The sequence below is a fragment of the Vombatus ursinus genome, unplaced genomic scaffold (assembly GCF_900497805.2).
Source record: "Vombatus ursinus unplaced genomic scaffold, bare-nosed wombat genome assembly UNPS02009132.1, whole genome shotgun sequence".
In the NCBI taxonomy this organism is placed as follows: Eukaryota; Metazoa; Chordata; class Mammalia; order Diprotodontia; family Vombatidae; genus Vombatus; species Vombatus ursinus.
Genome location: NW_020948910.1, coordinates 14,715,500 through 14,740,622, shown reverse-complemented (window position 1 = coordinate 14,740,622; position 25,123 = coordinate 14,715,500). Strand labels below are relative to the sequence as shown.

The following is a 25,123-nucleotide window of genomic DNA, read 5'->3' as shown; positions in this document are numbered from 1 at the left end:
CACACACACACACACACACACACACACACACACACACACACACACACTCTCTCACTCACTTTCATTCCTCTGACTACTGTGTTCAGTGTACATATAGTAATATATACTTTATTTGGCATTGTTGGAAAATGAAAACCACAGAATAGTGTAACTTAGGAAATTTAGAACCATCTTAGAGGTCAAGCCTTCATTTTATCAAATGAGAAATTACAACTGTTCTTAGATGTCCTAACTCCCCGGCCAATGCTCTTTCCATTTTGTTGTTTTTTTTTTTCTTCCTTATTCAACAAATACTTACTGTGCAGGTGCCACTGTATAATACATGCAAAGTATCAAACTTCCTTGCCTAATCTATCTTCATGAAAGTAATCAAAAATATAAATGAGCTGTAGCTATATTGTGTCCTAAGAAGACAATAAGACTCACAAAAAGAGTTTCTTCTGACCTGTAGCAAAATAGTGTCCTTTCAATGGTGTGCTTTTCTGGACTAGGCAGGGTGCCAGAAAGGATACTGCAGAAGTAGAGAGGAATGACCATAGAACCAGGGGTATAAATCCCTGATTCCCTGAATGGTGGCATCAAAAAGATACCAAAGTCATGTAAAATGTTATACACAAGTGAATTTCCAGATGACTAAAGTTTTACCCTTTAACATGGAAAAGTTATTTCCCCTTAAAAAACAAAACAACTCTCTAAAACGTATCAGATGTATCATCTCATCTTTATGAGAGAGCACACTGAGTATAAATTTAATTACTTCTATTAAGACTTATTAAGCATTGATTTGCAGGATACAGTTTTTGATGACTCAGACTCTCATTCATATCAATTAGTGCAATATGCTACACTATAATGAGATCATAAGCCACTGAGTTGTGCTGGGGGTTTGCTCTCAAGTTAAGCAGACCCAGATCGTTAACTGACTTTGGCCACTGTTACTTCTGAGAATATCAGCTTCTATATCAAGAACCCCTGCCTAACTCACTGCTGTTTGCTACAACAAAGGAGATAACCAAGCTACCTTCTTTAACTTAGCAAAACTAATTTTACATGCAATTCTCTCCCCTGTCCCATCCATCCTCTATGCAGTTGCTGAAGCAATTTTCCTAAAGCAAAGGTCTGACTGTATAATTCTGTTGGTCAAAAATCTTCATTAGCTCCCTTTCTGTCTCTAGGATCAAATACAAACTCCTCAGCTTGTAATGTAAAGCCAACTACAATTGGGCTTTTTCTTTCAAGTTATTTCATACTAACCCCTATCTCACACTCCACAGTTCAGCCAAGCTGATGTATAGCTTCCCAAATGTGACATCCCAGTTCTTGTCCCTCCCTGTCTTCACCCAGGCTGTCCTTCATGTTCAGGATGTGCTCCCTTTTCAACTTGTACCCCTCAGGATCTTTAGCATTCTTTAGGCTCAGCTCAGCTGGCATCAACTCTGTGAATTTTCCACTCTCTACCCTCATCTAACACCCATGCCCAGTTGTTAACATTCTCTCCTTCCAACTAACTTGCATTTATTTATCTGTGTATATGTGGGATCCTTCAGCAGACTATCAGTTCCTTAGGGCAGAGTCTTTCATATTTATTTTTATACACCTAGCCCTACTACCGTATCATTCATGTAGCAGACAGTTAGTAAATGTTTATTTAATTGAATTTTAAGTCAACAGTCTATGTATGGACTGGTTTAGTCTGCCACTGATTTTCTATGTAAACTTACAGCAAATCATTTTACCTCCCTAGGCCTTGATTTCTTTACTTGAATCAAGTTTGGATGGCAGACTAGAAAAGAAGAACTGCTCACAGGGTTAAGACTGACTTATCAACAGGCTAACTTCAGAAAAACCTGGAAAGATTTGTACGGTCTGATGCTGAGTGAAATGAGTAGAACCAGGAGAACACTGTACACAGCAACAGCCACGATGTGTGATGACTAATATTGACAGACTTAACTCTTCTCAGCAATACAAGGCTCTAAGACATCTCCAAAGGCCTCATGATGGAAAATGCTATCCACATCCAAAGAAAGAACTATGGAGTTTGAATGCAGATCAAAGCATACTACTTGCTATTTTTTTCTTCAGTTGTGTTTTGTTTCCTCTTTCTGGTGGTTCCTCCTATTGGTTTTAATTCTTACTTACAACATCACTAATGTAAAAACATGTTTAACAGGAATATATATGTATAGCCTATATTAGATTGCATGCTGTCTTGGGGAGGGAGGTGGAGAGGGAGGGGGAGAAAAATTTAAAACTCAAAAGCTTATGGAAGTGACTGTTGATAATTCAAAAAAAAATTTTTTAAATAAAGCAGATAGGTCTTTAAAAAATAAAAAGACTGACTTATCTGAGAGACAGCTAGAACCAAGAAGTGGGGGCATCAGGGCATAGACCAGATGACAAACATAGCCACTTCCTGGTTTTTTCTCAGACATAGAGTTGAAGAATTTGGAACATGACACTTAAAAGTTTATCATGTAGCTTAAAAGAAACACAGGTCCTAATCCAGGTGAATGCCAGGAGTGGTTTTCTAGTCAAGAATGGATGATTTCTATGTTGATAGATAGGTATATACTGTTGACTAAATGTAAGTAAAGTGAATTTTAGTGTGCGTAAGGAGGATTTTGTTATTCCTTTTTAGACAATAGTTGCAGGATCCTAGATAACATTACCCATAAATCATGGTTGAAAACATCTCCACCATGCTTGCACAATGAGATACAGGGACGATATAATGTACACCAATGCTGAGCTACATCATGATGATATTGCTAAAGTTAACCTGTGAGCTTAATGTTGGCAAGATACCTTCTTTGTCTGTTGCCCTATAAAGCAAGCGGGCACTGGTCAGTGAGTGGTAACCCATTTTGGGATTTGGGTAATACACAGAGGAATGCATGTACCTGCCTTTATCAGCCCCCATCAAGGCTTGGGAGGGGGAATCTGTGTGTTTGCCTCAACCAGCACCCATTGAGGCTTAAGGGATCTTGAAGGAGTTGTACTCCCATTCTTGATTGCCCCTGCGAGAAGTGTGATTAGGGAATGCTGTAGGAGTTGGTGCTCCCATTACCAACAACCCTTTTGAGAAGACTAGACTAGAATAAAGTAAGTTTATTTAAACCTCCGAAGCTGTCTTCCTGTCTGACCAAATCAAAAGTGAACCTGTGCTAGAATACCTGTCAGTGTTAGGAGCCTTCCTGTGTTCTCCTGCCCAACAAATGGTGTTACCTGTGTATTGACCTGTGAAACACTAAAACACACTTGATCAGGAGTGGAGAACCTGCGGCCTCGAGACCACATATGACCCTCTAGGTCCTCAAATGTGGCCCTTTGACTGAATCCAAACTTCACAGAACAAATCTCCTTAATAATTATTAAAGGACCATACTTGAGGACCTAGAGGGCCACATATGGCCTCAAGGTCACAGGTTCCCCACCGCTGTACTAGATAACCCATTGCCTTTTAATAAAAACATCATTTTTCTCCACTCAATCAAAATGAAACATATGTTTTTTCACTCACCCTTTTCTAGTTACAGGATCCTCCAAATGAAAGAGACCTCAGAAATTATCTAGTTCCATCCACTATCTTAAAAGCAATCTGTCTACAACATCCCCAACAAGTACTCATTAAGCCTGTTTGGAAACCTTCAGGGAACCAACAACTACCTAAGCAGTCCATTCCACTCTTTAGCAGCTCTATTAAGATTTTCCTTACAATGAATCAGAAACTGCCTCTGAGTTACTTCAACCCACAGTGCCTGTGTTCTGTCCTCTGGGGTCAAGCAGCAGAAAAATCTAATCCAAACACTTAGAGAAGACAATTATATTTCCATTCCTCCCACCTCTCAAACTCACTAGTTACTCTAAAATCAACAGAGAATGAACTGGTCTGATTGTAGAGCCCATTTTTTGAAACATATTTCATCATGGTATTTGTGCATCCACATTATTCTTCCTCCCAGACTTAACCTCTATGACAGCAGGAACCAAATCTTAGCTATATTTTGTGACTGTCTTATTCTTAAGACATAAAACTTTTGTTAAATGCCTGTTGAAGTTATCATTGAATATAAATTTGGTATTTACATATAAATTAATAACTCACATTTATATAACATTTTTAAAGTTTAAAAGGCTTTCCACAAAACTGCCCTGTAGTGGAAAGGTCAGATATTAGGTGACTTGCCCAGAACGACGCATCTGGTTAAGTGGCAATGCCAGTTAGCCTAGGGGTCGTATAATTCCAAGATTAGAGCTCTTACCACTATATTAAAGTGGAATTTGATTAAGTCGTACTTTAAAACTTTCGTTTCATACTTAAGAATCTACAGCAGACAGGAAGACAGCGTTACTATTTAGAGTAACAACTGACCTCTCTATGGCCTTTATTGGCAAATAATGCTATGAACTACAATCCACAGAACTGCATGAGTAAAAACATTTAGTAATTTCTCTGCCCTTTTCACTTGCAGGATATACCGCTTTCTAAGAATGAGTTCAGCACCAGAAATAAGTAACTTGCACTTGTTCAGTCATCAATTTCTCAACAACGAATTTTTCAAAGTTTCTTACAATAAAAGCAGAATTTACTGAAATTTCCCACATCACATATACTTTTCAATGAAACAAAAATGTTTTCACCCTACCTTTTCTTGGAGGAAGTTCATGATATGGGACAGAATTACAAAGTATCATTCCTGAGTCAAGTTCTACATTTATAAACATTTTTTCACTAATTACTATAATGGTGTGTGAAGTAATTAAAGCCCTAAAAAATAAATTTTTCTTAATCTCAGAAATCTATGTCCACGTATAAATATACACACACAAAAATAAATATATGCACACAGGTACACTATAAATTTAACCATATTCCATCTTTATTCCCAAATTAGAATCACTAATTTAGTCTTAAAAACCTGCTGACAATGCAACTTCATTTTTTTTCAAACATGTATAACTAGTGCCAGATTCATTTATGTTTTCTAAATAATAAATAATTCAATCCCACTGAAAGATAGTTTGACTAAGGGAGAAAAAATCTTGAATAATGCAGAAGAGAAAGTAGAAGAAATCTTCTAGAAAAGTACCTGGATCGATTTTCTATACTATCAGTGTTGGTGTCATCCCTGAGAGAATATTAACATCCAAAGAAATATGATAACCACAAAATACAGTTTCTATAGAATTCATCATTTCTTTGTCATAAGAAAAGTTTGATTTAAAGATGTTTAATTCATACCTAAGGAAATTTTATTCAGAATATATTACTAGATATTACCTTTTACTTTACTACACATGGTCTCAGTCAATCAACAAACATATATTAAATGCCTACTATACATCAATGTTAGAAGATCATGTATATGTCATCGTGCAAACCTTAAGAGCTATATAAATGTCAGCTGTGTATATATGTGTATATATATATATGTGTATATATGAAAAGATATTTCTACCCTGTTCTATTCACTTAGTCTACTGCTTTTCACATTTTCCATTTTGCAAAACTCTCAAGGATCTGTCGGTAACAAACTTGTGAACTGGCCTTACGCATTTAAGAAACTACCTTAACTCACTTCACTATTGTGATGAACCACTATGATCTACAATTTGCTCCATAACTGACCACTCTGCCACAACATAGTTGCCAGCAAGTCCTGTCTTAGTTTTCATCTGTCTAAGAAGTTGGCTGGCTTCTATAGTTAAGTGGAAGAGGTAATCTTCTTAATTCTCCTATTGTGAATTCTTCTGTGCATAATGGTTGGTGTCACCTACTGCAAAATATTTTCTGAATGACCCCTTATTTTTTTTTTTAAAAAAGTTACTATTCCAAGTTTCAAATTTTATTCCCTACTGTAAAGCATTAAAGAAGCTATTCTCTAAAAGGTTCCATCACGGTAATATTGGTTATTTGGTATAACCTGCAGTAACTATGCATGACCATTAACATACACATACCATCAATATGGACAATATCCCTTTACTTACATGATTCTTCAAGATTTTAAAATTCTTGAAATTTTTTTTTTCTGCTCTAACACTTACGGTAATACTTTCTAAAATGGAGTTTCCTTAATGGTAGATTAATCCCTCTGTAATCACTTCTAGCAGCATTTCAGTTTAAAATCTGGATCAAATTTTCCATATAACTTATTTCATGACTGCTGTAGAACCACGGTGTCAAGAATACAGGTTAGTAGTTAGGTTTTTGCTTTTATTTTGGCTGAAAGTTACTTTAGAACACAAAACTTCTAAAATAATAATAATATATTTTAAGTTTAAAAAAACAAAATGAATATATTAAAAAACTTACAGGGAATCCTTTAGTGATGGGAATTTCAATATTAAAGATGAGGATTCGAGCTCTGAAACGAGTACAGGCTTTAATGGGTTCTTTGGGACCGCAGAAAATACAACCAACACTGCAAAAGAAGGGGGTAAGAGACACATTTGCATGTAGTGGAAAGACCTTTCAATCAGTTCAGTTTGGTTTACAAATAAAGGTACAGCAGTTAATTAGGGACTTTTTGTGAATACGCCCTTCTAGTTTAGGGTTAATGTGGTTTCCACATCAGTAATCTTCAATCATTTTCTTACCTTGCAAAACCCATTCAAAGAATATGATAAATATGTTCACTGATACTTATTACTACTGTTTTAACTAGTCAAGGTTTAGCTAATTAGCCTTAAAAAATCACTAGAACCAAAGTAGAAGTTCACAGTAAATATGAAGGCAGCCTAACTTTTTTTTTTTTAAATGAATCACTGAGTTGCAAGGCATATATAGGTCTTTAGGCTCCATATTCAAAACAGCTTAAACGAATTTTTGCACTCACTTGATTTTGATGATATCCATACCAACCAAGGTGAGACTAATATGATCCCCCGCCGCTGCCCAATCAACAGGTTCATCATGTAGCATGATTCCTGGAAATGAGTAAGAACCAAAGTATAAGTGAAATACCTAGACACGGAGCTATAAACAACCAAGGAATTTTGGGCCGTTTAGCCCTCATCAGTCGTTACTCATCATTTTCAATATGAATGGCTAAATAGTAAAAAGCTTGACTGAAAGTCAAACACTTCCTCTAGACTTTACTTTGCTAAAGTATCACCTTAGATATAATATGACTTTTATTTGTCCATAAAATGTTGCTTTCTTCTTATTTCATAAAGATTTTAAGTTCAAGTTTCTGGGGAATGGTCAACAATTCTTCACCATCTTTTCTAAAGACAGAAAGAAACTTACATTGCAACATAAGGTAGAGTTATATTTAGTCTGTCATACAAAGACACAGCATGTCATTTTCCAGAAGTTTTTGAAAACAGAACAGACAAGTAGTCTGCTTTCCCTCAGGCCCATCTTCAGAGGTAGGAAACAAGTAAAAAGAATCGGAAAAGTGCACATATAAAAGCTTATTTGTATACAAATAACATCTTGAAGAATTTTAAAATGAAATTTCATGATTAATATTGCCCATAAGTTTTTTTTTCTGTACCTTTCTCACAAATTCCTCTGCTGTTTGGCATACAGAAGAGGCAAGAATATATATATATATATATATTTTTTTTTTAATTTTTTTAAAAAATTTTTTATTTTTAGGCAATTGGGGTTAAGTGACTTGCCCAGGGTCACACAGCTAGTAAGTGTCAAGTGGTTGGTCTGAGGCTGGACTTGAACTCAGGTCCTCCTGACTTCAGGGCCGGTGCTCTATCCACTGTGCCACCTAGCTGCCCCAAGGCAAGAATATAGTAAGCCAAGGAAAAGGCAAGTTTGTTGATGAGGGCCACCCAAAAGCTTGGTGGAATCACTGGCAAACCAGGTACAACAATATCCACTAATAGTATAATTTAAGAAAATTAGAGTTGAAATTTCATAGGTTGGGAATATCTCTTGTTCAGAGGAGACATGGAGAACAAAGTATTTTTTTTTAGTATTTTTTCCAGTTTCATTTTTATGTGACTGGAAGCAACTTTAAATATGTAAAGCATAAATCTGTTAAGAGAAAAACATTTACAAATTTAACAACTCTTTAAATACTTGACTTTGGTCAAATTTTTCATTCACCATTCTCTTTCTAAAGGCAGTTATCATTCCAACTGAAACTATATTTTTCAATAGAATGATTTCTAATCATTCAGTCATTTGATTATAAACCTTTATTAACTTAATTTTTAAACAACAATATTTATGTCTGTTATGTAGCATTCTCAGGAATGGGGAGAGGGAGGGTTAAATCATATTTCATACAGGGGCCAGCAACCTGGCATAGTGGCTCAGACAAGTTTGGTTGTAGGACACACACTACAAAGTATAATTAACAATATGAAAAGTTTTAGAGAAAAAGGACATATTTTAATTATCCAGATATGATTATGTTACAATATCATTTAGTTATTTAGAGACCTTTCTGACTGACCACAGACAGGTCAGCAGTTGGCCCTTATGCAGAGGGACATCATTTATATATCAAAATCTTTCATAAGCAGAACTTCAGAGTTAAATTAGGTATAGGTATGATAATTTAGAAAAGTTGATAGTGTCGAGAGCTATAAAGACCTTAGAGAGCTAATTTAACCTCTTTCTTCGTAGGGTTTTAGGAAAGTGACACCAAGAGATGTGAAGTGATTACCCAAAGCAAGATAAAAGAAATGCCATTCTCTGATCATAAAATGTTCTCATTCCCTCTCTCTCCGCCTTGAATTACCTAACCCTGTTCTTCACCCTCACTGTGACCTCCACTTTCTCCACCTTTCAGTTCTTTCTTATGTTATCACCCCTGCCAAAGCATGCTCTCCTCCTTTCCACATCTTCTTCATCTCTACACTGTCTTCCTTTAGTAAGTTCCCAGTTCACTTATCCTGTCAAAGATCGTGTCCCCCTCAGCCTTGAGTTACTCATACAATTTGCTGTCTTCATTTGTATTCAAATGCTGCTGAACAAAGTAGAGAAGATCATGAAATCATGCTCACTGAATCCACTACAAATTTATATTATATATTATCAACTAGCCCTCCACTGTGGCAAAGCAATCCTTCACCAATCGATTCACTATCCCACTTCCCACAGCAACTCTTCCAAACCTTTTCATCTCTCCTCAACCTCCTATGGCTCTCCCTTCCCCAACCCTTACAGTTGAAAACTCTGCCTCACTTTTCACTGAAAAAGAGGTCATTTTCCTTCATTACTGTATATGTTTTCTCTTGTCCTCTCTTCCTCATCTCACATTACTCAGAGCCTATCACTACTATCTCCTTCATCCCTGTTTCACAAGAAAAATGGCCCTTCTCTTTGCCAAGGCAAACCCCTCTATATGCATAATTGATCCCATTCTTCCATGTCTTCTCATCCTCATTTTTTCCACTTATCTTTCACTTCTCTGTGTCTCCCTAAAAGTTGCTGCCCCACTGCCTATTAACATGTCCATGTTTTCTTCATCTCCCAACTCCCAAACATAAAGCACAGTGTAATGCACAAAGAAGCTAGTCAATAAATATTTATTGAATCAATGATTGAGAAGATGTGGAGAGACTAAAGCTTGTACTGTTAACAGGAATGCCCACATTGATGTGATCTTGGATACAAAAAAATCAGAAGATCAAACACTGAAAGATGTATCTAGGGTCACCATATCTCAAATAGTCCATCATCTGTCACTGGTTTTTCAAGTTTGACTTTCTTCTTTCCTGTAGAACACTGAGAATTTTTTCTGACTATATTCTAAATCATAAGATTTTATAAATGAGCACTGATAGTTTAAAGCACATTTTTTTCCCTAGATCATTTTTGAAGACACAAAAAATGACGCTAATGAGTATAATAATTCCTTTGGCATTTTTCACGTGCCCTCTTAGAATGAAATGCTTTTGCCATTTATCATCTCCCTTTATTCTGAACCCATCAGTCAATTTTCAAGGTAATTTGAAATCATTTTTGCAAGTTAGACTTTAGAAAATATTTTGTTAGGAGCAGCTAGGTGGCACAGTGGATAGAGCACTGGCTCTGGAATCAGGAGTACTTGAATTCAAATCTGGCCTCAGACACTTAACACTTACTAGCTGTGTGACTCTGGGCAAGTCACTTAACCCTTATTGCTTCACCAAAAAGAAAAAAAAAATTGTTAAGGGCTTTCGGACAACTGAGATAAATGACATCTTCTACATTTCTCTCATACTAATCGCCACCTTTATGTCTTGATTCAAAGAGGATGTATTTCTCTATGGTAAGACATTTTTCATAAATCTTCAATACTATTCTTACTCATGCTTTCACTCTCTCCCAGAAATGTATATCATGACTTTATCATCCTGACATTTGTTCCCTTGTCATGCTGATAGTCCTGAAACTCTATATTCATGTGTTACTGGTTCATTGAGGACTGGAAATAAAAGGGACTGAAATTAATGCATTTTCAGTTTTTCTTGGCCAGCCCAGTGGTTGGGAAACAATAAGCTGCAGTCTAATATCCTCCTCCTATTTTTGAATCATATCCCTCCTTGTTCCCAATGGTTTTTACATTTGTAAATAAAGTTTTACTGTATTTTGAAATGTACAACAAAACTTTATTTACAAAACTATTCTTAATTCAGGAGCTATTCAAAAAATAGGCAGCCCCTAGTACAGCCTATCAGACCCAGATAGCACACATAAGAGTGCTGCAGGTAGCTGCCAAAACCTTCCCTATTTGACCTTCCCTTCTCCTGAAGGGTTGCCAACAGTGTTGGACTTAGAGTCAGCAAAATCTTAGTTCAAATCCTGCCTCAGACACTTACAACGTAATCCCAAGCAAGTCTTAACCACTGTCTGTCTTAATTTCCTTATCTGTAAAATGGGAATAATACTACTACTTACCTCAAAGGGTAGTTGGTAATAGAACCAGGATTTGAACTCTGGTCTTCTAACTACAGATCCAGTACTCTTTTTACTACACAACACTCTCTCTTTATGACCTCCATTTTAAAAATTTAATTAAAAAAAAGTCACAGATTAATTTAAATGTAAAGTTACAAGTCAAAAGTTTTAGAAAGCAGGCTTAAATCTAGTTTGAATTGGATCACTTGTGGTTTACTCTGCCTTTTGGAGAAAAACTGTTTTAAATTCTAAGTCCACTTTTTAAAAAATGAGTTCTATCTAACAGGGTCCAGTTCATCAGTGAGGGTCCCTACGGTTTTGGATTCATCATTCAGTACAAATTCATGATTCAAATATGAAAAAGAGATTTACCTAAGAATCATTCAATCGAAAGGTAGTATCATAATGCTAGGAGAAAGGCAAGAAAAGTTAAAAAGGGTAAGAACATATTCAAATCAATCTACTGATCTTTAAATGATTTTTAGTTTCAGATATGCAGTTTTTCTGGAAATTCAGATTTCTATTAAGGCAACTCTAGCATCACCTTAACAAATCATAGGATACCTGTAGGCACTTGGTATTTAACAAAACTATAGATAATGATAATGGGAAGAGTTTTAAACTATAACTCTAAGGCCTCTAAGACACTAACGTAGACTTCTAAATCTTAGAATTATTTCAGTTTTGTTCCTACTTCTGGCATTTAATATTCTGACTGGTAACAAAATACTTAAGAAAAGAAGCATGGGACAAAAGCTATAATTTTGGTTTTGATTTATCTATTCTATCAATTTCACTTAGTAACTGCATATAATCTTCCAGGAATATGTAATCAGTAGAATGAATTAATAAAAACAAAATGCATGACACTACAAAACCAATTCAGCATGTAATCAAATCTAGTTTAATGTGCACAATATATGGCTTAAGAATAAAAAGAAAAAAGTCAGCATCTGTAACAGTCAGCTTAATAGCTGTTAGGAAGAATTCTAATTCAGCATCTTACTTCTGTACTAAAGTCAAAGACTTTGGACCTGTTGTGAGGATCAAAAGAGATAACAAATGGAAAGTACATTTTGAACCTTAAAGTGGTAAATAAATGCTAGCTATCATTATTATTATTGCTGCTGTTGTTAACTTTAACTTAAAGGTTCCCAACATAGTAATATACTTCAAATTATTTGACTCTCTTTTAGAGTTAATGCTAACCCTAAAGGGGAGAGGGAGCAGTTGACACACATTTATAGCATATTTATCATCTATCAAAAAGTTTTATAACTTAAATCCCCAACCCTCTAAACAAATTCTATTGTACATTTTTCAAAGCTGTTACTTTACAGCAACTAAAACAATGAAGTATAATAATCTGTCTTCCCACTGGGTATCAGGAGTCAGGGATGAGTACAGTTCAAACCTCTACAAACAGTACAATACAACTAGTATTATCTTCTGTCCTACCCAAAATAAGTTTAAAATGACTTCGGAGAACTTCATATTTCTGAAAATTAATTCTTACACGGGCTGTTGAAATCAATGTCACAGAAAATTCTGACACACACAAAGCCACACAGACATTTACACACAGTCACACGGGAAGAAATTCGTTTAATGTTTTCTCAATTTAACTTCAACAGTTAGTATCATTTTGACAATCAGTTACAATTTCAGTAACTGGTTGTTTACTCTTTGGTCAATAATTTGCTATACTGAATCTGCCTTCTCAACATTTAGCAATAGAAAACTCTGCTCAGGGATGCATACCTTTTGCAGTGCAAGTTTCATTAGGAGGCATTGCTAGCAGTCGGTCACCAGTCTGGATATAACCAGCTTCAACTTTACCAGTCACACAGAATCCAGATCCTTGATCTGTAAAATGTCAACACTTTAAAATGATTTATAGCAAATACTATTGTATTGCTAACATTCTATTACCTAATCAGTAAAATGATGAGGTGGAACTAGATGATCTTAATTTAAGGTTCCTTTATAATTCTAAATTTGTAAGCCTATGTTCCCATCACCTATGAGTTTATGGAGCTCAAAAGAATTATTCATATTTCAAAGTAATCTTTAACGTATTCAAATTTTATTTGAAGTCTGCCTATGTTATACGTATTCTTCTCAATTTTTAGGATTTTCTTAGTAGTAGCAAAATAATAGTTAAACTTCAACTATAGTCAGATACATGATGTTAATTTAAAATTATCTAAATATTTTGAACTTTTCTTTATAAGACAGATTTAGTTCTTTGGTTTTCAGTGAGAAATTTCTTGAAACTTAATTTTAAACACAATCTTAAGGACTAAACATGTTAATCTATGAAGGTTACAAAATTCTGTAATTCAAATTAATTGGTATTTCTTAGAACTTCTTTCCTTTTGATTGTCTTTATGTTATTTTAACTGGATACATATATATATACACACACTCTTTGGTCAATAATTTGCTATACTGAATTTGTCTTCTCAACATTTAGCAATAGAAAATTCTATACATATATATGTAAAATATCCAAATCTCCCTCTTCCAAATAAATCATTCAACTGAACATAACCATTCAATCCCTACTAATGACAAGTAAAATTATTGATCAGAAAACAAGTGACAGGTCATTGCAAACTAATATACATTGAACTTTAGGGCAGTCTGGTGTAGAGAAGAAAACATTACATTGGAAACCAGGAGACCTAGGTTCTAGGTCCCCTGCCACTGAATCACTGAACCTCTGTGCAAGTCACAACCTCTTTGGCCTTAAGTTGCTACTAATCTTACCACCCATTATTTAAACTTTTGTCATTTATAGTAGATACATTTAGTTTTTCTTCTTAAATTTCAGCATTTAAAAAAAATTTAGTTAAAAAAATGCTCAAATTCTACTTTCAGATTTCTGTTATCTCATTTATTTGACATACATTTCCTTCTTTATATAATTAGCCTTCCATTTACATGTAGTTTCAAACAGTGGTTATAAAATGACAGATGCAACTCCACAGTTACCTGAACAGGAAGATACCACAGCTGTGGCAGAAAGGCAATTTCAGTCTTTAGTGGAAGACATTTGTTGTGAGAGAGATACAAACAATCTAGCCTGTGAAAGTGTGAATTTATTCTTTCAGGTTACTGTTGAAATAGAAATCATGCCCTCATCTATTTCTTCCAATAACAAACAAGGGCTCCTGGAAACATTAACTACAATTATCTAAACCTACATAGAACTAGAGAGGAGACAAAAGCATTACTAGAGGAAGATTGTGTTCTCACTGTGGATGACAATAAAAACATGTAGCAAAGGACAAAAGCTAATTAGTTCCATTATTTTTCTAACTGTGGATACAGAAACATGGACTCTTAAAGTTGGAAGGGACCTTGAAAGTTATCTAGTCTAGTTTCTCTCCTAATGGAGGAAATCCTTTTTTACACTTCCATATTAGATAGCTGTTCAATTTCTAATTAACTTCTAAAATAGGAAGGTAGCATAATGGATAGAGTGATGGACCTGGAGTAAAGAAGACCTGAGTTCAAATTCCACCTCAGACACTCATTGTGTGACACTGGGCAAGTTACTTAACCTCTCTCAGCCCCAGTTTCCTCATCTGTAAAATATGGATAACAGTATCTAACTCATACAGTTGTTGTGAGGATCAAATGAGAAAATAAATGTCAAGTCCTGTGCAAACCTTAAGGCACTACATAAAGCTAGCTCTTACCATTACTATTATTATTAATAATAAAAAAGAGAGTCACTAATTTATAGGGTGGTTCATTCCACTACTGACCAGGTCTATCTATTACTACTAAATTATTCTTTGTATCGTGCAGAAGTCTACTTCTCTTTAATTTTGGTTTAATGATTCTAGTTCTAGCCTATAGAACAACATAAAACAAATTTCCTTCTTTACCTACTAGCCCTTCAAATATTCAAAAGAAAAAAAAAACCTGATCATATCCCCTCTTAGCCTGTTCATTCAAAATTAAACATTTTAAGCTCCTTCAATTGTTCATGGTTTCCAATCCCCTCATTTTCTTGTTCGATCTATTTTGAGCATGAGTGGAAGTTGCAAAGATACAAAGTCAGGCCTAATTTAAAAGAAAACTTCCTAACAATTTGAGCTTTACAAAGTGGAATGGATTGGCTTGGCTTGGGATATTTCAAGTTTCTCTCACTTGAGATCTTTGCAAAGACTCAAATTACAACTTGTTAATATGTTGTAGAGGTGATTCTTGTCCAGGTTTGGCCTCAGAATTGCCTTCCAACTGATAATTCTGTAGATGCACTCTGCCAAACTTAGTGCTAAGAAAGGAAAACAATAATTCAGATGAAGTCCAAGAAGGACTACTATATTTCCAAGACTGAAATACTATACTTCTCTGAATGCAAGGCTGGATTAACTTTCTTTTAGGAGATTTAGCATACTGCCTCATTTTGGGCTTGTGGTCAGCCAAAACTCCCAGCACTTTTTCACATAAACTTCTAACAAGCCAAAACTCTAAACCCTGTAATCATAAAACTGAGTTTTTCAAATTATATACAGAACTTTCTATTTATTGTTGTTAAATCCCCTTGTTTACTTCAATCCAGCAACGTGGTCTGCTGATATTACTTTGAATCAATAAAAATGATTTTTGATATAGCATGATTTTTACTTAGTCAATGCTGTATTGGCTCCTTGTCCCCATAACCTTCTTTTTTAAGTACTTACAAACCACCTGCTTGATTTTCTGGTGCAGAATGTTGCTAGGGATCAACATTGGGCTTTTAAGTTTTAATAAGATGACAACAAGTATTAGAACACATGTGTAAGTGTAAATTTCCGAGGTTCAAGGCAGGGGCAGTATCATATACTTGAGTGTTCTTGTGTACACTGTATTCAGCACAACTTGTGCACAACAAATACTCAATGAATATTTTAAAATTTAAAACAATGTTATTTTCTAATAGCTAAAGAAATATATTGAGAGCCAGAAAGCCTGTGTTTTAATTTATGCCATAGCCCGATGTAGTGAATTACTGTGTGCCCATGAAGTAATTGATTAATCTCTCTATAGTTATTGCTTTTTGCTACCAAGAGACTATATTCAAATTAACATTTCTATAATAACCAACTAAATATTTCTAAGATAATCTAATTTCCACAATACCAGTATAATAATAATGCAAACTATGATTCAATCTGGGCCCTAGTGTATAAGAAATATATATGTATGCAATGCATGCAATAGCAAGGAAAGAAAAAAAAAACACAGCTCTGAATTTGGGAAATTTTTTTCTTTCAGGACAGCAAGATACCACTAAGCATCATCAAACTACCTTACATTCTGGGGAAAGCTGACTCTCTGAAAGATGAATCAATTATTTCAAAAGCACAGTTTAAGCTTTCATTCTCAATGTGGTATCATCTACAGACACTAATAGGTATAGCTCTAATGTATCACACTGCTTATTTTATTTATTTTTTTAGTGTTTTCACATCTACAGTAAAATTTTAATAAAATTACATTTTAGGAAATAATATGCCTACATTGTGAGAAAATAATCAAACTTTTTAAAAAATATTATGTTACTTACCTTTAAAAACATCAGATACACATAATCTAAAAGGTTTTTCAATAGATCTTTGTGGAGACTTGAAAGAATCTGAGGGAAAAAAAGATAAGGCCTTAAAGATATCAAAGTTCTAATTTAAATATCTTTCCAGCTTAATAATCACATCAAATTTCTACTGCATAACTTTTAATTAAAGAACTCTGAACAATTAACAATACAGAAAATATCATCTGGCAATTTTACTTACCAATTTGTTCTAACAAACATTTTCCTTGATACCATTTTGTTAGTTCACTTGATTGAGATTTTGTAATTAGGTTTTCTCCACTAAGACCACTTGTAGGGATGAAGGCCACATCACTCTCCTATTTACAAAGAAAACAAATTATGATAAAACATTAATTTGGGGGGGGAGAACTGGGGGGAAGGTAGTAAGATACCTTCTCATAGCGGAGGTGAGTGGGATAAAATTACTGGGAATGAAAGGTTTTTTAATTCTTCCCAGTCTGTGGAACACTGGTACACAGTGAGACATTGCCTAAGATCTTTTTCCCACTGTGAGGAAAACTTCCTATCCATTGTATTTCCATTACCTGACAGAATCAAGCTGTTTCAAAGTTGAAAAGTACAGTATGTCAGAAAGCAATGATTTATTTTACCCCCTACTGACAGGGGCTATCAACTAACTATTTCAAATAATCATTCACAAGTATATGCTGAAAAATGTCCAAAAAATGATTTCAGTTTCTTACTTGGTGACATATTACAGTATCCTATAAGCTACACAGAGAAACAGCTTGGTGAACTGGATAGAGGACTGAACAAGAGAGGTTAGTGATAATGACTCCAAAGAAGAAAAAAGGGAAGAAAAGGGTATCAATGAACAATTTTTAAAAATATATAATGAAAACAGAAGGAAGTTCAGAGGGAGAGAGATAAGCTGGAGATCTTTGGAATTATGTTGAACTTATGTTGTGGTTCAGCTGTTTTCAGTCATGTCTCAATCTCTGTGATCCCATTTGGGGTTTTCTTGGCAAAGATACTGCAGTGGTTTGCCATTTCCTTACAGATAGGGAAACTGAGGCAGACGGGATTAAGTGACTTGTTAAAGGTCACATAGCTGTTAAGTGAGGCAGATTTGAACTCATGAAGATGAGTCTTCCTGACTCTAGGCCCAGTGCTCTATCCACTGTGTCACCTAGCTGTCCTGGAATTTAAATATTTAGAAAGAAAAATCAAGCTGTATGTAACAGATTCATAGTTTCTCATGCAATCCTCTTTTTCTGTTCTTTGTATATGGAAATATTCGTGCTTGTTAATACAGTTAAGAATAACAAAAAGAATTTTTTTAAATGAGAATATTTATTCGGAAAATTCACAAGAATGCATTTTTAAAAAAATGAAGTAATGTTTTCACAAAGTTGTCGTAATAATGCAGATCGGCTTCATTCAAGTTCCACTTCCTTCAAGAGACCTTTCCTGTTTCTATATCCTGACTTTACTTATCTGGGACTTCTTGTATCTTCCAATGGAATATAAGCTCCTTAAGGGCAGGACTCTATTGTAGTTCAGTCATGTCTGACTCTTCATGACCCCATTTAAGGTTTTCTTGGCAGATACTGGAGTGCTTTGCCATTTCGTTCTCCAGTTCATTTTACTGAGGAAGAAGCTAAATGTTAAGTGAGTTGCCCAGGGTCACACAGTTAATAACTGTTTGAAAGCACATTTGAATTCAGGTCTTCCTCGACTCCAGGCTTGATGTTGTATCCACTGACCCACCTACTTGCCTGCGGCAAGGACTACTTCACTTTTATCGTGGTATCCTGAAGAAACTAGCACAGTTGCTGGAACATGATAGTGCCTATTGATTCACTAACTTCCTGATCATACCTGTCTGCTCACTTTCAAACCATGTCAAGGTTGTAATTCCTCTGATGCAAAAATCAGTCCAAGCAGAGTTGGATGATATCTTGCAAGTTCATATGCATACAGTCCGTAATTAATAATTGGAGAATGACAGAATAACTGTGTTTTAGTAAGAATAAACAGATGTCAGAGCATCAGCAAAGAATATGAGTGGAATACATATTAACCAAAAATAGGAAATAAGACATACTATGTATAACCAGCAGATAGTAAATGAATGTATTTGAAAGTTTTTATGGTTTTCCATGCCAGACTCCTCCGATCCAGGGTAAATAAGCTGAATCACTTAACTACTCCTTGAAAACCATTCCTTTTTCATCCTTTAATCATCTTTCTCACTTCCTCTGAACCTTGTACAAATGCTCTGTACCATTTTAAGAGGTAGCCTACCAGGGGAGAAAAAAAATTAAAATAATTTTTGTTTACTCAAAATTTTCTTTGGGGTGGGGTGTGGGGAGAGAGTTTGGCATGAATAGAGGGATAAATTATTATTTAATCCCCACCACACAACTTATAAAAAAGAACATAGTTCTATCATTTCCAAGATTAAATATAAAATCTTATTTGGCATTCAAAGCCCTTCATAACCTGGCCCCACCCTAACTCTCCATTTTTCTTACGCCTCAATCCCCTCCACATATTCTTCAGTCCAGTGAGGCTGCCCTCCTTGCTACTTCTCATATGGGTTACTACATTTCTCAACTTAGCATTTTCATTGACTGTCCCTCATACTTGGAATTCTCTCCCTCTTCTTATTCTGATTTCTTTCAATTTCCTACTAAGTCTCACCTCCTGAAAAAAGTCCTTCCTGATTCCTCTTAGTACTAGTGTCTTCTCTCTTTGGATTACAGCCAACGTACAAATCCCATACATACACACACATACATATAACACATATGTATATATACACACGTATATATATTCTTGTGACCCCCAAATGGGGTCATGAAGAGGACACAACTGAACATGTGTATATGTGTATGTATACACACATATACATGTGTATATGTTTGTACATGGTTCTCAGCATGTTCTTTCCCCCAGTAGATTCCTTGAGAGAAGGGCCTGTAAGTCTTGTGTGTGTCCCCAGAGCTTAGCACAGTGTCTGGCACACAGATGCTTAATAATAATACTTAATGAAGACTATGTAAAGGGAAGTAAGATGTAAGAAGACTAGGAAGGTAGGAAGAGGCTAGGTTATGAAGGGTTCTGAACGACAAATATGATTTTATATTTGATCCTGGAGAAGACAAAAGTCCCTTCAGTTTGTTGAGTAGTGGAGGGAGAGGTTGAACATGATCAAGACAATGCTTTAAGAAGATTAATATGACAGTTCAGTGGAGGATGGACTAAAGTAGGAAGAGACTTAAGGCTGGGAGATCAACCAGAAAGCTATTGCTACTCTCCCCCTCCACTTATTGGAACCTGAAATTCCATACTTACAACTTTATTTCTCAGGCTTTTTTCCCATCAATCAAAAATGTAAATTGGCCTGGAGGAGCTAACACTCGAAACCTCATCAGTTTAATAGTTTAATAGACTAAATCTATTAGATCCTTCCAAGAAAAAAAAATTTTATTTAGGGGCAGAGTGAAGAGAACCTAATAGGGATATCAAAGTCTGGAAGACTAAAAAACCAGGTACAAAAGGAGGAAGGAAGGACGCCAGAAGTAAATTCCGACAGCAATTATTTTAAATGAAACTGAAAACATAAAACGTAAGAAACACTGGAAAAGAGCAGTGATAGATACAGATTAAAACACAAAACGTAAAATATTTAAAATGATCAGATCATTATACCACACTACCAAGAAAATACTTTTTATAGACAAAATAAACAAAATTCACTTAGAGGAAACAAACTGTCTAGAATCTCAAGGGAAACAATGAAAAAAAAAAATCAGGAATGAAAGGACCACAGCATACCAGAAACAAAAATACAGTATAAGTTAGTTATTATAAAACTATTTGATATGAAGTAAAAAACAGAAAAGTAGTTAAGTGAAAAAGATAAACGGTAGCCTAGTCTTTGATAAACCAAAGACTTTGATAAACCAAAACAAATCACAGGGAAATGGATTCCCTGTTTGTTAAGAACTACAGAGAGAACTAGAAAGCAGTTTGGCAAAAATAATGTTTAGTAGCATATTATACCATTTACCAAAGTGAGCTGCAAATAAGGAACCTGAATATAAATAGGTCAAATAATTAAAAAACAATTTTTTTTGAGGAGAAACAAAAGAAGGGAGACAAAGTAATAACAACTAGAGTTAGGAAGTGAATCCTTAACTGCAAATTAAAAAAAAAAACCCTCTGAGACGTCATCTCACACCCAACAAATAGGGAAGACTAAAAAAAAGAAGGAGGGAGGAGTTGAGGGATAATCAGTTCTGGAGGAACTGTGGAACACAGGCATACTGAAATGCTACTGCTGGTATTATGGATTAGCCTAACGATTCTGGAAAACATTTTGGAATTATTCAATAAAAGTAACTAAGCCATTTCTGACTTTTGTCCAAATAATCCCAGTATTGGGCATATAACCTGAGGAGGTCAGAGACAGAAACAGAAGTTGAAAATATAAAAAGATTCATAGCTACACTTTATTTTAAAGAGCAAAGAACTAGAAACAAAGGGAGTACTCATAAGTTAATGACTGAACAAACTGTGGTTTATAAATATAACTAAATATTTTTGTGCAGTATAAAATGAATAAGGAATAAAGGGAAACATAGGAAGAAATGCATGGATGATACACTTGGTGATGCACAGTGAAATAAGCAGAACCAGAAGAAAAATACACATAACTACACTGATTTAAGTGAAAAGAACACTAAAGGAATTTAAACTCTGAGTAAACGCAATATCCAGTTTTGGTCATAACAAAACATACTGCTCTCCTCTTGACAGAGAGGCAAGGTGCTATAAGGGTAGAATGTTGTACTCACTGTCACATGTAATAACTGTATGGATTAGATTTGCTTGTAAGTTTGCTTTGTCACAAAGGATGATTCAATATTTAAAAATAAAAGGACTAGCCCAAGTTTCATTCATTCTTCCCATATTTATCAAGCACCTGTTATATACAAATCACTGCACTAGACACTGTTAACTAGAATAAGCCATATCCCATATCCTTTCAGGGCTTACAGCCTAGTAGAGAAGACAATGCACAAAAAAACTATAATGTAAGTTATGGCATGAAAGTGTAGTAAGGGAGGTACAAAATGGTAGTGTGGAGTGGGTGGGAAGAGGTAGGTACTCTTACAGTTGGGAGGATCAGGGAAGGCCATTAGAGGAGCAAATTCTTTTCTGTTACACATTAAACAGGATATACTTTTATTAATCTTGAAATGTTAGCTTTTTTACCTTGTATGTATTGCTTCCTTTTTTAAAGAAAGGCAATGTGGAATGGCACTTAAGAGGACTGGTCAGAAGACCTAGGTTTTCATCCTAAATCTGCCACTTAAAAACTTATATCATATAACCAGAGAAAAGTCATAATTTCTTCAAGCCTTAACTTCCTCATCTGTAAAGTGAGGATAATACCACCACCATCTGCTCTATAAAACTCATAAAACTATTCAGAGGTCAAATTATAAAAAACACATGAAATTATTTTGAATATAATGGGAAAACACTAATGCACTACTGGTGGAGTTATAAATTTGTTGAGTCATTCTGGAAAGATATTTAGAATAATCATCCAAGTCACGAAACTGTGCATACCTTGGTCCCAGCAATTCATATTGCATATTCTCTAAAGAGATCAAAGAAAATAGAAAAGAATCCATATCTGCAAACAATATTAAGTGCAGCTCTTTTTGGAGTAGTAAAAATACTGGACATTAAAGGAGTGTCCACCTACTGGTCAATAACTGAACAAATTATGGTACAGGAATGTAATGGAATATTATCGAGCCATAAGAAATGACAAACTAGACAGTTTCAGATGAAATTAGGAAGATCTGTATGAATTGATGCAGAGTGAAGTGAGTAGAGCTAGGGGAACAATAAATCCAGTGACAATGATAAAAATGGATAATGAGACATACATTTCTGGACATGTCTAACGCGGCAATCTGCTTCCCTTGACTATACATATTTGTTATGGGGGTTTTCTTTTGCCTTTTTCCCTTTTGGTGCAATGGGATGGGGAATAGGAAGGAAAGAAAATGTTATTAAATGAAGTATATAAGAAAATTAAATTTTAAAAAGGGAAAGTTGTAAAACATTGTATGAAACCACAATATTGTCATCATCATTATTATTTATTTCATTCTTCTCATCTGTTTTGATGGAATTCAAATCGAAATAGTCCTGAGACAAGCTGATATACTGCAATTATCAAACAACTAGTCAACTAGCATGCTTTAAAAAAATATTTAATGTTTTTCAGAATATTGTATAAGTAAATCAAATAACTTTTTTATAGCTGGATAAAAGTTCTCCTGCTATAGCCTCAGTGAAAGAACCTTCAGGAGAACTCCCAAAGCAGAAAGGACAACAGGGATAACATATACCTCATTTTATTCCCATAAGGTTTTGATTTCTTCTGCTGGCTCCCTATATTTTTAAAGCTTTTTACTCCACCTGACTTAGAACTTAAGTGTTAGGTATGGCGACATCTATTAAAAACATTGTTCTTAAAATTTTCGTGGATCAATGTTATGTTTGGGCAATTGTAGGCAACAGGTGTCTGTGATAATGGTCCAGATTTATTGAAGTTTAATTTGTTGAATTCTCAGGGATATTTCGAGGTCTGTACTTTTAGTATGAGGATTTATACTGTTAGTTCATGAAAGACAGAGAGCTTCTGATATATAATTCTAGCTACTGGGTCCAGATACTCAGCAGATACTAAATGTCTGCAGGCTGCAGTGATGTAATGTACGATTTATACTGCTTCCTTGCTTAATCTGTATTGATCTGAAAGTCCAGGATTGTTAAGAATAACCCGTCTATTTTAGAGTGGCAATGACCTGACCCTGAATTGCCATCAAACCCTCCTCAATTTCTATAAACAAATAAGCATGATTTAGCAACCTGTTTAATGATGATTATTATAAACACTTCTCTATTACAACAGTAGCTAATATAAACTTACTATGCTATAAAGAAAAAATAACCCCCAAAATTTAAAACATACCTTACCTTAAAACCAGCCTGCTTAAGGAAGTGTCCAAGTTTGCCAACAATCTCTTGAAATCTTTCTTGTTGCCAATTAACCTGATGTAATATGTTATGAGAAAATATATTTTAAGAATACTTTCACATGTAAGTTATAAAATAAGAAAATATAATCGGGAATATTAGGAACAGAGGTCAGAAAATGTGACCTTACTCCAGTGAGGAGTTAAAAAAATCATTTCCCCCATATTTGCATGGAAGTTTTTAACACCATGATGTTGGTTAAAGTACCAGAGAATATCAATGAATGGGGGGGAGAGCGAGCCATAAATATAAACAAAAATGGCCTTCAATTCCAGCTGAAGTTACATATGAGTTAAATGACAGTTTCATTGACATACACAGTGAGAAGTCAGACATTAGGAAACATTTTTATACATTTTCAACTGAGATAATGAGCAATGACAAATTAAGAAGGAATAGTTGAGTGGGGTTTTTTTCTTTTAGAATTAATAGCAAGGATTAAAAGAATTCACATGAAAAAATGCTACTGACTACCTGATCCATTTTATTAACAGCAACTGCCAGCTGTGTTACTCCAAGAGAGCGAACCAAGAGTCCATGTTCTCGTGTCTGTCCTCCAGTCTCAAACCCAGCTTCAAATTCTCCCCTACTGGCATCCACAACTAAAACAGCAACATCAGCCTGAAGAGGAGGAAGGAAAGACAAGTTTTTTTGAAAAACCACATCAATAAACTCAAAAACATAAAACTACCTGGGAAGAACTCCGTATTGACAAGAACTGCTGGGATAACTGGAAAGCAGTTTGGCAGAAAATTAGTTTTAAATCAATATCACACATCATATAATAAAATAATAAACATGGATATGCAACCTGAATAGAAATGATAACATCACAAAAAAATTAGGAAAGAATGAGATCAGTCATTCACTCACTGTGCTTAAGTGGTGGGGATACAAAGAAAAGCAAAAACAGTCCCTGCTTTTAAGGAGCTCCAATTGAGGGAGACAATATGTAACAAGAAAATTAGTAACACAAATAACACAAAATCAGGGAGATCAGAAGCAAACAAACAAGATATAGAGATAATCAATGGGAGAAGGCAATAGCATTAAGAAGAATAAGGAAACGCTTTTTATAGAAAGCAGAATTTTAGCTAGGATTTGAAGGAAACCAAGGAAGCAAGGAGGCGGAAAATTCCAGGCAGAAGAGACAGCCAATGAAAATGCAAGTAGTCTAGAGATGGAGAATATTGTGCAAGGAACAAAAAGCAGTGTTACTGGATTGCAGAGTATACTGGAGGGCAGTGGGGGGGCAGGGGGGAGGGGAGATGGGGGAAGAGATTGGAAAGATAGAAGCAGCCCACGTTATGAAGGACTTTGAATGACAGGATTTTTTATTTGTTCCTGGAAGAGAGATGAGCCCACTGGAGTTTACTGAATGGGGTGGGGGAGAGGGACATGGTCAGACATAAACCTTAGGAAGATCAATCTGACAGCAGGGAGGAAGATGGACTGAAGTGGGGGAGAGACTTGAAGCATGGAGACCAACCAGAAGGCAGCTACAGTAGTCCAGGTATGAGGTGATAAAATCCTGCACTAAGGTGGTGATGTCATGAGCGGAAAGATGTGTTATATGAGAG

General features: G+C 35.1%; 1 protein-coding gene across 6 annotated transcripts in view; it reads right to left on the bottom strand.

Moving 5' to 3' along the window:
* The window catches only part of HBS1L (HBS1 like translational GTPase), a 137,954-nt gene that overhangs the window by 9,094 nt on the left and 103,737 nt on the right, over positions 1-25,123 (bottom strand). For all 6 annotated transcript variants that reach the window (XM_027850646.1, XM_027850647.1, XM_027850652.1 and 3 more), the window contains 7 exons: positions 24,018-24,164; positions 23,484-23,558; positions 16,651-16,768; positions 16,425-16,493; positions 12,620-12,724; positions 6,843-6,933; positions 6,320-6,428 (listed from right to left, as the gene is read on the bottom strand). In XM_027850646.1, coding sequence (XP_027706447.1) covers positions 6,320-6,428; positions 6,843-6,933; positions 12,620-12,724; positions 16,425-16,493; positions 16,651-16,768; positions 23,484-23,558; positions 24,018-24,164 — 714 coding nt within the window. The remainder of the gene's footprint in view (positions 1-6,319; positions 6,429-6,842; positions 6,934-12,619; positions 12,725-16,424; positions 16,494-16,650; positions 16,769-23,483; positions 23,559-24,017; positions 24,165-25,123) is intronic.